Genomic DNA, 12,078 nt, shown 5'->3' with positions numbered 1-12,078 from the left:
TCACACACAACGTTACATTTTCTGAAATTTAATATAGTTTCAACTACAAGGCTTCCGTAGTCACTCTGCTGTTGAGTAAGCATACAGTCTTCCTTTTAAACGATCTCAAAAACATTAGACTACGTCAATATCTGCTGTAGACACTTTCCCCGGCAGACATTTTGCCTGTTACAGCAGAAAAAGCACAGGTGCGACCAATAACATTAATTAGTAATGAGGTAGCTGCAGTGTGCTTGATGGTTCACTGATGGTTACCTGGGACATTTGAATCGGCACCGAGTCATCATCAATGTTATTTATACCACCTTTACTGCTGTGACAAGTCCAAATGTCTATCATGAAATGTCTATTGCCTTTCTTAGTGGACAAAGCTCACTATAAAAATGTCACTTCCTTTTTTTAATTTAAATCAGTTTCAGCCTCTCATATATTTTGATGCCTATACAGTCTAAAGAGCACATACCATTGTAATAAATTGTTGGTACAGGAATTTATTCTAAAATTGATTATTCCATTTCAGATATTCCCTCCACACTAGAAAGACAAGGCTGTGTGAGAAAAAAATAATGGCATGTTGATCAGAATATTCCAATTTTAATATCAGAGCTAGATCGATAAAATAACCAACCCAGTGTATATTTGTGGATATTAGCCTATGTAATAGGTTTATATGTCGAGCAGTACATTTTTTTCTCCATTCTTTATTTACACAGCAGAGTGTAACAACAATCCAGTATAGAATTTAACATATATAAACAAAACAATAACAAAAAACAAGAGGGATATTACATGTTGCATGGATATAACAACATCACTGTGCGCTAACAACAGCCTGATTCATGGTGAGACTTTTAGGACTGCCTCATGATGTGGAACACCAATCAGACTCATCCCGCTCCTGTTCAACAGCTGCAGGAAATCTGTTGCCTGGAGCGCTTTTCCTTTTACTTGTACAATAATTGTGTTCCTGAAAGACTGCATTGTAGGAGTGGCAGCAGAGGCACTGTGTGCAACAGTGAGTCTTCCTGTGTAAACTTTGCCGAATTTTTTCAAGCCATTCTATGATTTAGCACGTCAGTCATATTTCTTCATTTCCACCCATGTAAAACAGATTATCAATCAGGGTTCCCGCAGATTCCTAATAAGTCTGAAAGGCATTGAATTGAGTTATCTAAAATGAAGGCTTTAATTGGTATAAACATGATTTGAATTAATCTTTCAAAAGAATTAAAAATGCCCAGACAGAGGAAGTAGAATTTAATTAATCTTTTTTTTTTCTTTCTGACATTTTGTTGTGAATTTCTCAAAAGAATTGGTAATATCTACTTTTTTGTGAAATAATTTGATAAATTCTTCTTTTTCATGATGGGAATCCAAGCAGTGGAATCTCACACAGTGTGAGAATCTCAATTGCCAAGAAAGCCAGAAGTTTCCCACTTATGTTGGTAAACCCGTTAGATACTTTAATGGTAATATAATGTTCATTGTCTTCCATATGTTTCACTCTAAAAAGTTTTTTTTCCCAACATATGACATAGATTATTAATTTTTTCACTGGACAACAAAAACAAAGATCATGTTTTATGTTACAGTAAACATCAGGGCAAAATTAAATTGCCCTTCTTCAATGTTGGTTATTAGAAAATTGGTCTTAAACTTAATTCCACTGTGTATTATTGATCTACTCGTACTCATCTTCTGCTTTTTCCTCTGCTTGTTTTTCCTTGCAGGTGTGATGTACATATGTGTGCCTGGAGTTTTACATTAGTGTAATAACCACCCAGGAGAATGAATGCAGAGGAAGTGGAGCTGCTCAGTGACTCCAAGTACAGGAACTATGTGGCAGCAGTGGACAAAGCCCTCAAGAACTTTGAGTACTCCAGTGAGTGGGCAGACCTCATCTCTGCACTGGGCAAACTCAACAAGGTAATGATCTCAGTTGGGGCACTACATAACATACACAGCATTAGATCTCAAGAATGCAAAGACAGACTTACACGTACAACATACAAATACATACAGATTGTACGAACATAACCTAAATATGTGGAACAAGTTACAAGAGGTGTTGAAGTTAGACAGGTATGTGTCAGTAGAGCATTTTAAGTGTATGTTAGATAATATTGTTACTGTGCAGTGCTCCTGCAGTGGTTAATTCACAGACATGATTGTTATTTATTGTTTTTATTTTCAATTTTTTTTCTGTTTTTGTTAAGTATTTGTCACCAAAGGCAGATTTGTTTGCTGTTAAACTTTTTTTAAACCGTTTTTTTAAACTGTTTTTATTGCTGTTCACATCTTTTTACAGACATTTCTGCGAGTTATTTGTTTTTTGTTGTCATAATATTGTGATTGTTATTACATGTTATATAGCCTTTTTAACCTGCTATTGTGAATTTCAGGGCATTCCTGTGAAAGAGCTTAATGCTCAGTCAATTTTCCCTGAATAAACAATGATGTCGTGATGATGATACAACTAAATCATGTGTCAATATTTTAAACACATTACATCTAATCTGCTCTAGTGTCAGTGACATAGATTAAAGTTCTGGTTTTTACACTGTTGCATGCATGCCTCATGCACCATTTTCACATCCTGTCCCAGGTTTTGCAAAACAATGCAAAGTACCAAGTGGTTCCCAAGAAGCTGACGATTGGCAAACGACTGGCCCAATGCCTCCACCCTGCCCTGCCCAGCGGGGTCCACCGCAAAGCCTTGGAGACGTACGAGATCATCTTCAAGATCATTGGACCCAAGAGGCTGGCCAAAGACCTCTTTCTTTACAGGTAACATACAGTACCACTCACAGTAGGGTCGCAGCAATATACTGGTTATAATTATAACCAGTATACGTATGTATGTATGTATGTATGTACCTATACCTATGTACCTCATTAGACTAAATTCACTGTTTTCTGCATCTTTTCTAATGAAAACACACACACACACACACACACACACACTCACACTCACACACTCACTCACTCACTCGTCATTTACATTTGTATAGCTCACACCATTGTCATTTACATGTGAAAACTTAACGCAGTCCTAGGGGCTGGGGGGTGACTCTCACCTTGATACTGCTAGTCTATGTCAATTCCTGGCAGTTTCAGGCAGTTATCAGTGCTGACTGTAAATTCCTGTCAAGAGCTGCTAACTTGAACTTCCACAGCAATTTACAGTGACGATGACTGCCGAAAATCCCTCTGTTATGCAGTTTAAGATAGACCGTGATATGAAAGCTGACAATTTTCATACCATGTACATTTGTTTACCTATGATATTGAAAAAATGCAATTGGATGGAGATTGTCACCTTTATTTGCATTATTTTCAAAAGGAAGACTTATTTTTATACATATTTCTGTTTAAATATGCTTTATAGTCTTACTTATAATGGTAAAACTTTTTCAAACGTTTTCATTCCTTTAAGGGTTATTCTGACTGATTATGATAATAATTCTGTAACACCGTGATACAGTGAAACTGCAATATTTTCTGAGATGGTTATCATATCGTGAAAATCTCATACCGTTGCAACCCTAACTCACAGTGGCCATTACTTTGCTCGATGTAAGCATCAAGTCTTGACATCACTCATGTATCTCTTTCTCATTGCAGCTCCGGGCTCTTCCCTTTACTCTCCAATGCCGCTATGTCTGTGAAGCCCGTGCTCCTGGGGCTCTATGAGACCTACTACCTTCCTCTAGGAAAGACTCTGAAACCAGGCCTACAGGGACTACTGACGGGGGTGCTGCCTGGTCTGGAGGAGGGCTCTGAATATTACGACAGGTGAGAAGAGCAGGAATGGAAAGACAAACCACTTTTAATGTGCACATGCAGGCATCGGAACAGGCCATTAGGAGAAAGCCTTTTATAGCATAATGTGGAAGGGAATTGATTTCAGATTATATGAATGATACATGAGATATATGAGTCATTGCAGGATTCATCTTTCAAACTCAAGACACAGCCCAAGAACTCTGTCTCATCAACAAAACCCTGTCAGTTTTACAATCAGTGGTTTGATCCCAGGAAATACTTGCAGATATGTTTCTGCAGTGGTTACATTTATTATCAGGGCTGCGCGATATATCTATATTATATCGATTTTGTGATATTAGACTAGATATTGAGTTTTTAGATATTGTAAGCATTGTCTTTTACTGGTTTTAAAGGCTGCATTACAGTTAAGTGATTTAATTTTCTGAACTTACCAGGCTGTTCTAACTTATTTTATTTGTCTTTACCCACCCAGACATTCTATCCACATTACTGATGATTGTTTATCAAAAATCTCACTATTTACATATTTTGTGAAATCACCATTAGTCAAGCTTACAATATCGATATTGAGGGTTTTTTTTTTTTAGGAAAAATGGTGATAGTTGATTTTCTTAATATCACCTGACCCTATTTATTATCTTAAGAAATTGCATATTAAAATATCCATTCAGTATCTAATTCTCTTTCTTTTTAGTTGTCATAAACTTTATATATTTTGACATTTGTTTAAAAGTCCCAGAGGTTGTACACCTGTGGCTGGTTTCCCAGATTTAAGCCTGGTGGTAATAAAAGAATTCAGTGAAGCTATTCATTGGAAAACAGGTTAGGTTTAGTTGTAGAACAACGTAAAGCCAACTGTCCAGATAGTTCTGCAAAGGAGAATACATGATTTATCAATAAATGCATTTACCTTATGATATGTTTAGGTACCTACCGTGATTACGCTCAAAGGCCCTAGAGGGCGCTGTAGTCACAGCTTAAACCTCAATGACATAATTGGCCTAGAGGTGGACTGCATCATTGGGTGTCTTCATGCCAGATGTAATCAGTGTTTTTAGTAACGCCTGCACTCTTCCTGGTGTGACGTTAACATGTCAGCTTGTTAAAAAGGTCAACACATATTCTGTCATCCTGTTTTTGATTTAGATTCATACTATATATGTTAGCATTTTAGTACTTGTATATCAGATATGCAGTTTTTTACAGTCTTCCTTTGACGTCATTTTGCCATTGTCAAATTGCAGAGTTTAACTGGAGATTGCATAAGTTTTACTACCTTCTGATGCCGTTTCCTGTTACTGTTTCAATAATTTCCACACAGAGGGCATCTGAGTTTCTTCATGTTTTTAAGCTGCAATAGGATTGTAAAAATCCACCCATCTTACCTGTCGAAATAACAATTTTGTGCCGTCTGGTTTAACTGAGAATTCACGATACAAATAGTATTTTGAGAGTATTTTGTCTAGATAGTTACAAGATATCTTAAAAATTGCAAACTAAAGCTTCACAGTGAGATTTAAATGGTCTCATAAACAACAGTGGGTAAATGATAAAGCTTAGCAGCACTGACTGATGTCTCTCTCTGTCTCTCTGTCTCTGTCTCTGTCTCTCTCTCTCTCTCTCTCTCTCTCTCTCTCTTTCACTCTCACTCTCTCTCTGTCTCTCTCTCAAAATTCAATTCAAAGTTGCTTTGTTGGCATGACCACTGCAAAAATTACTGCTGCCAAAGCATTACATATTACATTAACATTACAAAATAATATATCAGTAAAATAAAAACAATATTTAATAAGATGAATATGCTATTAGTTAATTACAACTGTTAATCAACAAAATTCATATCAGATAACAGTAATAGTAATTATTAAGATATATAGAAAATAATTTTTGTGACATCTGTAAACATGTTCTCCTGCCAGCTGTGCTGTAGAGCTTTCTTCTTCGTGAAGTAATTCAAAAGAGTCTTTCTTTTGGGAGGGTTAAAGAGTCTGGGATTTTTTTGGTGAAGTTTTTCAAAGTAGTCATCTGTAATTTCTTTGTATTTTGTAGATTTGGTAAAAATGAATTTCAGTTTCAACTTCTCCAATTTTGCAATGGGAACAATTTTTTTCCGATCCTTCCAGCCATCTCTGTATCTCTCTTTCTTTCTCTTCCTGGTGCTTTTAATATTTTTTTCTCACTCACAGATGAGTATAGATGAGTGTGCTGTGTGATGTTACATCAGCCAAGGAGATATAAAACTCCTGCAACTATTGCATCTCAGTAAATATTATAATATATGTGATTTTGCATCAAAACCAATTGTGGCCCTTAGACAGAAATAAACTATATGATTAACAAAATATAGGTTAATCATGCAAGATCACTTTGGATTTATTTTCATACTCTGTAGGCGAATCTAGTGTGACTTCATAAACACACAGTAATTAAGCGAAGTAACGGTTACCTAACACCTAATATTTCCAACAAGGTAGCAGACACGGTCACACCAAAGAAACATGAAGTCTACAGCCAGGGCTTCCACATTTATGAGCAGTGGAAAGTTGAATACTTTTTCACTTAACGATAAAGCAGTTGTGTTTGTCTTATATGTATGTATGTGGTTCTGTTTAATTCACTGCTTGACAATTCACTATTTAGATCATTACATGAAAGCCATAAGAACTGACTGCCTCCATCTGGAAAAGGCTGTAATACACCATTTTTAAGAGTGGATGGAGCTGCGTGCAAGCTGTGTACATAATAATAAACATGTTCACTGTGTGCTCTCTGTGTTTTTCATAGAACCAACACCCTGTTGGAGAAGGTGGCTGCAGCAGTGGAGCAGTCTGCCTTCTACAGTGCCTTGTGGGGCAGCATCCTGACCAGCCCTGCTGTGCGTCTCCCCGGGGTGTCCTTTGTTCTGCTGCACCTCAATCGCAAGCTCTCCATGGAGGACCAGCTCTACGTCATGGGCAGTGACATCGAGCTCATGGTACATGACTGCACACTACATAAAAACATCCTGTCTAAAAAATACTTAATGCCATGATTAGAAGCCCCTGAGTTTAAGATAAGCTTTGCACAGCTGACAGTTTAACCCTTTAACACCTGGTTAGACATCAGTTTTCTTGTGCTGAATTCAGACTTGTTTCACAATAATTTTAATCTATTGAAACCCAAAAAAATTGGTTTCATTTCTTTCAAAAACACAGGAAAGACATAATTAGCAACTTGGCAAGAAATGTCCCGCAAACTATAATCCAAACACATGTCAAAGTGCATTGACATCTCTAGTCACCTTGGAAAAGGGGGTAAAATATTATGGAAAATTAAAGACAATTCATTGCTAAAAATGTGTGGGAACCGTTTTTAATGGACATAGGCAAGTTCAGTAATAGTGTGTCTCCGTTCTCACAAGGTGGAGGCGGTCAGTACCTCAGTCCAGGACTCAAGTGTGTTGGTGCAAAGGAGCACCCTGGATCTGATCCTCTTCTGCTTCCCCTTCCATATGAGCCAGGTAAGGAGAGCTGTGTGACTGAAGTGTGGCTGTGACTCCAGGCCTCTGTGTGAACTGCAGTATGGTAATGGTGCGTGTGTGTCTCACAGTCAGGATTAGACCACAGTATGTAACTGGCTGATGGTGATTTATAAAGCTATTCATATATTGGCTAGTCTGAGTATTTGCATTGCTATTGTGATGTTTCAGATGCGTGTGTCTTTTTCTCTTTGTGCATTTTCACATGCATGTGTGTGACCATGATGAGGCCATAGTAGTGACTCATGTTGGCTGCTTGTTAAATCCTTCATCTCACAACATTTCTGGGCCTGTCAGGGCCGGGACACAGCTCTTATCTGACATCTGCAGTGTGTGTGTGTGTGTGTGCATGCATGTGTGCGTGCGTGTGTGCGTGCGTGCGCATGTGTGTGTGTTTGTGTGTGTGTGTGTGTGTGTGTGTGTGTGTGTGTTCATATGTATGTATGTGTGTGAAAGGGAGAGAGGAACTGTCACAAATGTTCTGGTCTGTTCCGGTCTGTTCTGTTGTGTTCAGGCAACTCGCCCTGACATGATCCGGATCCTGTCAGCAGCTTTGCATGTGGTTTTGAGAAGAGACATGTCCCTCAACCGCAGACTCTACGCCTGGCTGCTGGGTGCGATATACACACACAGACACAGTCCTGATATTCAGATAAACCAGAGTTCCCACTCATCATGTTATATCTAGAATATTGTAGAATTTAGACAATTTAAATGGCTGTTTTAATTATAAAAGAGGAAATTCTCATTTCAGGATGTCCAAGAATGTTAGGTAAATCTTTACAGGATTATACCACAAGTGGTTGTTGTCATGAAGATTCACATTACTTACCAATAGTTTTACATGGACAATGGCAGGAACCCTGGTGTACAAACCGTTATGTACAGATTGTTCTGTTTTGTAATTTGCATAGGCGCTTGGTTAGGGATGTCCTGATCAAGTTTTTTTGACCCAGATCCTGATCCGAGTCATTTGATGTTGAGTATCTCCCGATACTGAGTCCCGATTGCACGCATAAAGTACTTAAAAAGTTTTTCAAATCAGTCCAGAGTGTATGACAGATTAATAGCTCTGCAATGCAATTCAAGAAAAAAATGTCTGCATCCAAACAGTTTCTAAGGTTTTTTTTATTTTGTTTTTACAAAATTAGAAAGTAAATTAACTAAAAATATTTTTATATGGCTCTTATCACAGTTCCTCTTGGTGAAACTTTTTTTTCCACAAAATATCTAAGTGACAACAGTAAAATATGTCTTCAGAAAGAGCTCTCAAATCCACTTAGTGTAGCATTGTTATAAAAGTGCAGAACACTATAAATGAGTAATATTATTATTACTATATTAGAGCTGAACTTTAATTACCCCAGTCACAACAGATAAAAATCAGTCTCTATTCTGCTTATTACAACATTATAGTAAAACTAGTTCACTAAAACTGGTTTAGCAGCTTGAGTTGAACATGAAAAAAAATCAGTTCCTACTAATTGGAGTAGCAACATTTCAATACAATCTGAACATCTGCTACAAATCGTTCTTTCTGTTTTTATGACACCTCTATGATGGCAGAAGTACACAAAGGAACAGGTGGGGGACTTGATCAAAATAACAGATCCAGATCAATTAAAAAAATGCACTGACTGGGCCAGATTAGCTTCCAAAAAACTCCCCAAATCTAATGTCTCCATCTGATCTGATCAGGACATCCCTACACTAGGTTTTCCATCTTTTTTTGTTGTATAGAACACACAGTAGGCTTGTGTCTGCGATGATCATTCCCTTACTTTATTTTCTCTTGTTTGCAACTCACTGTGGATGAACATGCTGGTAAGTGTCTGCATGGCTAATGATGGACACTGACTGTATCAAGCTTACGCTCCTCTCCAAAACAACTTGCAATGATTACATCATTAGAATATGTCAGATTTCTACATCACCAGCAGTGATAAGGAACAATTAAAAAGTGGATTGAAGGTCGTATACAAAGATAGACAGCATTGTGTGATTCTAGCCAGATACTGGTCCAGTCACAGGATTTTTTCCCCCAATTAATGGGAAATAATATTACTATTAATATTTTGTCCAGCTCCAGCTATTTGGCTGGCATAACACTTTTAACTGTTCAGTGATAATGAAATCTGGCTAGACTTCTACTGTGTAAAGAGTCCAAGATGTACTTTGTTATAACATGACTAAAATCTGAGTGATGTTGGGAACAGTCATCAGGACTTTACAAAAAAGCAAGATGAAGAAGAAGAGGACTAACAGAAAGATACAGAACGTTTATCTGAATAATGATTAAATCTGCATATGTTCCACTCTAGATATGTGCTTTGCTTCTTGCCTTGTGCTTGAATCTGCTAGATGTACATCTGAGTGTGTATGCAATTTTAACGCCATGTTTTTGTTTTTGAAGGCTTTGACAACAATGGGGTGATAATAGGCCCCCGCAGCACTCGGCAGAGCAACCCAGAGGAACATGCAAGCCACTACTTCAACACCTTCTCGAAAGACATGCTGGTCCAGGTGAGGTGACAAGCAAATGGCGGATATGTCGCCAATGAAAAGTAGTTTCAAATGTGTAAAATTAGCTTTCAAAAAATCCCCAAATCTAATGTCTCCTGAGATCAAATATGTCTATATGTGGGGTAGGGAAGTGTGTGTGTGTGTGTGTGTGTGTGTGTGTGTGTGTGTGTGTGTGTGTGTGTGTGTGTGTGTGTGTGCGTGCGTGCGTGCGTGCATGCGTGCATGCGTGTGTAGTTTGCCCTCAATTTGGCAGATCTGGCCCTTAGTTGTCTGCCATACAATTTATCTATTGCCTTCTATCCTTCTCTTCCCATATCCTCCCTGAGGTTTGCATTTTTGTCCTGCTGTCTTCTCCTATTCCCAGCAGCCAGTCCTTTGAAGACAGTTCCCAATTCTCCCAAAGACACAAAAACACACACACACACACACACACACACACACACACACACACACACACACACACACAGAGACTTGTGCTATCTGTCCCTTCTTGCTCAAATCATCCTTTGCCCTCCTGGCATGTAATGAGCTCTGGTACTCCAGGGGTTGGAACAGGGAGCAAATGGAATAACCGGGAGGGGAGGTTTTGTTTTTGAAAGTGTTTTTGTTTTTGGTTTTATTTGTTGTTTGCTCCTCTGCCATCTGCTCTGAGATAGTTATTGTAGCTCCCTGCATTGGGAGAAGGTTGGTACTACAGAGACCGTCTGTTCCAGGCTTCAGACCATTATGTGACAGACGAAGCGTGAAAAATAAATAAAAAAGGAAGGGCATTCAATGCATATATGGAATTGCTTCTGCCAAATATTAAAGGTAAAATTTAAAGAAAGATAAAAACCAAATAAAGGTGTCAAGTGGCTCGGGAGTATACAGATACTTTCTGATATTTTACTGTAACAGAGATGTGTGCTTGTGTTTGTGTGTTTCAGGCAATGGTGGGGATCTTGCAGGGCAAGGCCAGAGGTGGGGAAGAGGAAAGCGTCCTCATGCACGACCTCAAGCCCTTTCGCATCCTCATCAGTCTGCTGGACAAACCGGAACTTGGTAACCAGTCTAACAATATGTAAACACACACAGAACACATTCTTGTTTGTGTTGTAAATTCATAAATAAGGAAACATGTCACACAAGCAGCCTGTCGCATAAACAAAATGTAATACATCCACTGTGTATATCCTTTCACATATCTATATGTACCCCTCTGCAGGTCCAGCAATCCTAGAGGATGTTCTGATCGAGGTGTTTCGGACTCTATACACACAGTGCCGAACAGAGTTGGACCTCCAAAACCAGAGTCCATTCAGTAAAGACCACACACACCTCAGCAGGTCAGTCCACCCCACCACTTGCCCACCTGTGTCTTTGAGACATTACATATGATAGACTTATGTGGAGTTGAGACCACACAACATGTTTGTCTGGATGTGTTTCATACATGATCCAAGCCGACATTGTCAGAGCGAACCTGAACCTGGCATAACACGAACCTCTCAAATAAAAGTTTGGTTGTTGAATCATCACAGAAAAACACAGGTAGAATAGAACAGCTGTGAGACATTAAAGCAAATTACATTTTATGTTTACAGCATCAAAACATTGTAAGTAATACTTGGACAGGATTGCAATTTACTAATAATTGTATGGAAAATAAGTCAAACTGCAACATAGAGATATGAAAACATATGCAATTTCATAAAAGGGTTATTCAAAATGACAAATGGCCAACAATCGGAATTTTTGTGTAAAATATGCAGACATAAGACATGGAATGACACGATTTTCTACATTCAAGTTTTGTAAATGTGCCTTGGAAATGGCAAAACATTTGAAAATTACAAGTTACTTAAATCATGGCTCGCAGTATAATGAATGTTTTGTTAATTTATATTAACCATGAATAGCATGATGCTAATTTTCCCTCTTCTTTTTTTTTTTTTTTTTAGCAAACTGCGAGAGAACAAGAAGACGGCAGAGCTGATTAAAACAGCCAACCTCCTGTTCAACTCGTTTGAGCCGTACTACATGTGGGACTACATCGCCCGTTGGTTTGAGGAGTGCTGCAGGTTTGTTTGTTTATTTAAATGTATGTGTACTTGTACACTCAGGTCTCCACTTCATGATGCACACCTAGCTAGCAGAGGGTGAAATCTGGGGAAAACTAAAGTTCCTGTCATGTTTTTGGAGCCATTTTTATGATGATGCATTATCCTGCTGGACGTTTCATCTTTAGAAAGAGTCAAAGGGACACCGCT

The 12,078-nt window shown here is 38.3% G+C and overlaps 1 protein-coding gene across 2 annotated transcripts in view; it reads left to right on the top strand.

Annotated features, from left to right (window-relative positions):
- dop1a (DOP1 leucine zipper like protein A) overlaps positions 1 to 12,078 on the top strand; it is a 35,373-nt gene that overhangs the window by 712 nt on the left and 22,583 nt on the right. For both annotated transcript variants that reach the window (XM_042489228.1, XM_042489227.1), the window contains exons 2-11: positions 1,731 to 1,926; positions 2,606 to 2,787; positions 3,625 to 3,795; positions 6,574 to 6,763; positions 7,190 to 7,288; positions 7,821 to 7,920; positions 9,720 to 9,829; positions 10,756 to 10,870; positions 11,034 to 11,154; positions 11,770 to 11,889. In XM_042489228.1, coding sequence (XP_042345162.1) covers positions 1,789 to 1,926; positions 2,606 to 2,787; positions 3,625 to 3,795; positions 6,574 to 6,763; positions 7,190 to 7,288; positions 7,821 to 7,920; positions 9,720 to 9,829; positions 10,756 to 10,870; positions 11,034 to 11,154; positions 11,770 to 11,889 — 1,346 coding nt within the window. In that variant the 5' untranslated portion in view covers positions 1,731 to 1,788. The remainder of the gene's footprint in view (positions 1 to 1,730; positions 1,927 to 2,605; positions 2,788 to 3,624; positions 3,796 to 6,573; positions 6,764 to 7,189; positions 7,289 to 7,820; positions 7,921 to 9,719; positions 9,830 to 10,755; positions 10,871 to 11,033; positions 11,155 to 11,769; positions 11,890 to 12,078) is intronic.

The sequence above is a fragment of the Plectropomus leopardus genome, chromosome 7 (assembly GCF_008729295.1).
Source record: "Plectropomus leopardus isolate mb chromosome 7, YSFRI_Pleo_2.0, whole genome shotgun sequence".
In the NCBI taxonomy this organism is placed as follows: domain Eukaryota; kingdom Metazoa; phylum Chordata; class Actinopteri; order Perciformes; family Serranidae; genus Plectropomus; species Plectropomus leopardus.
The sequence above is the reverse complement of the archived record's forward strand: the minus strand, read 5'-3'. Positions and strand labels throughout refer to the sequence as shown.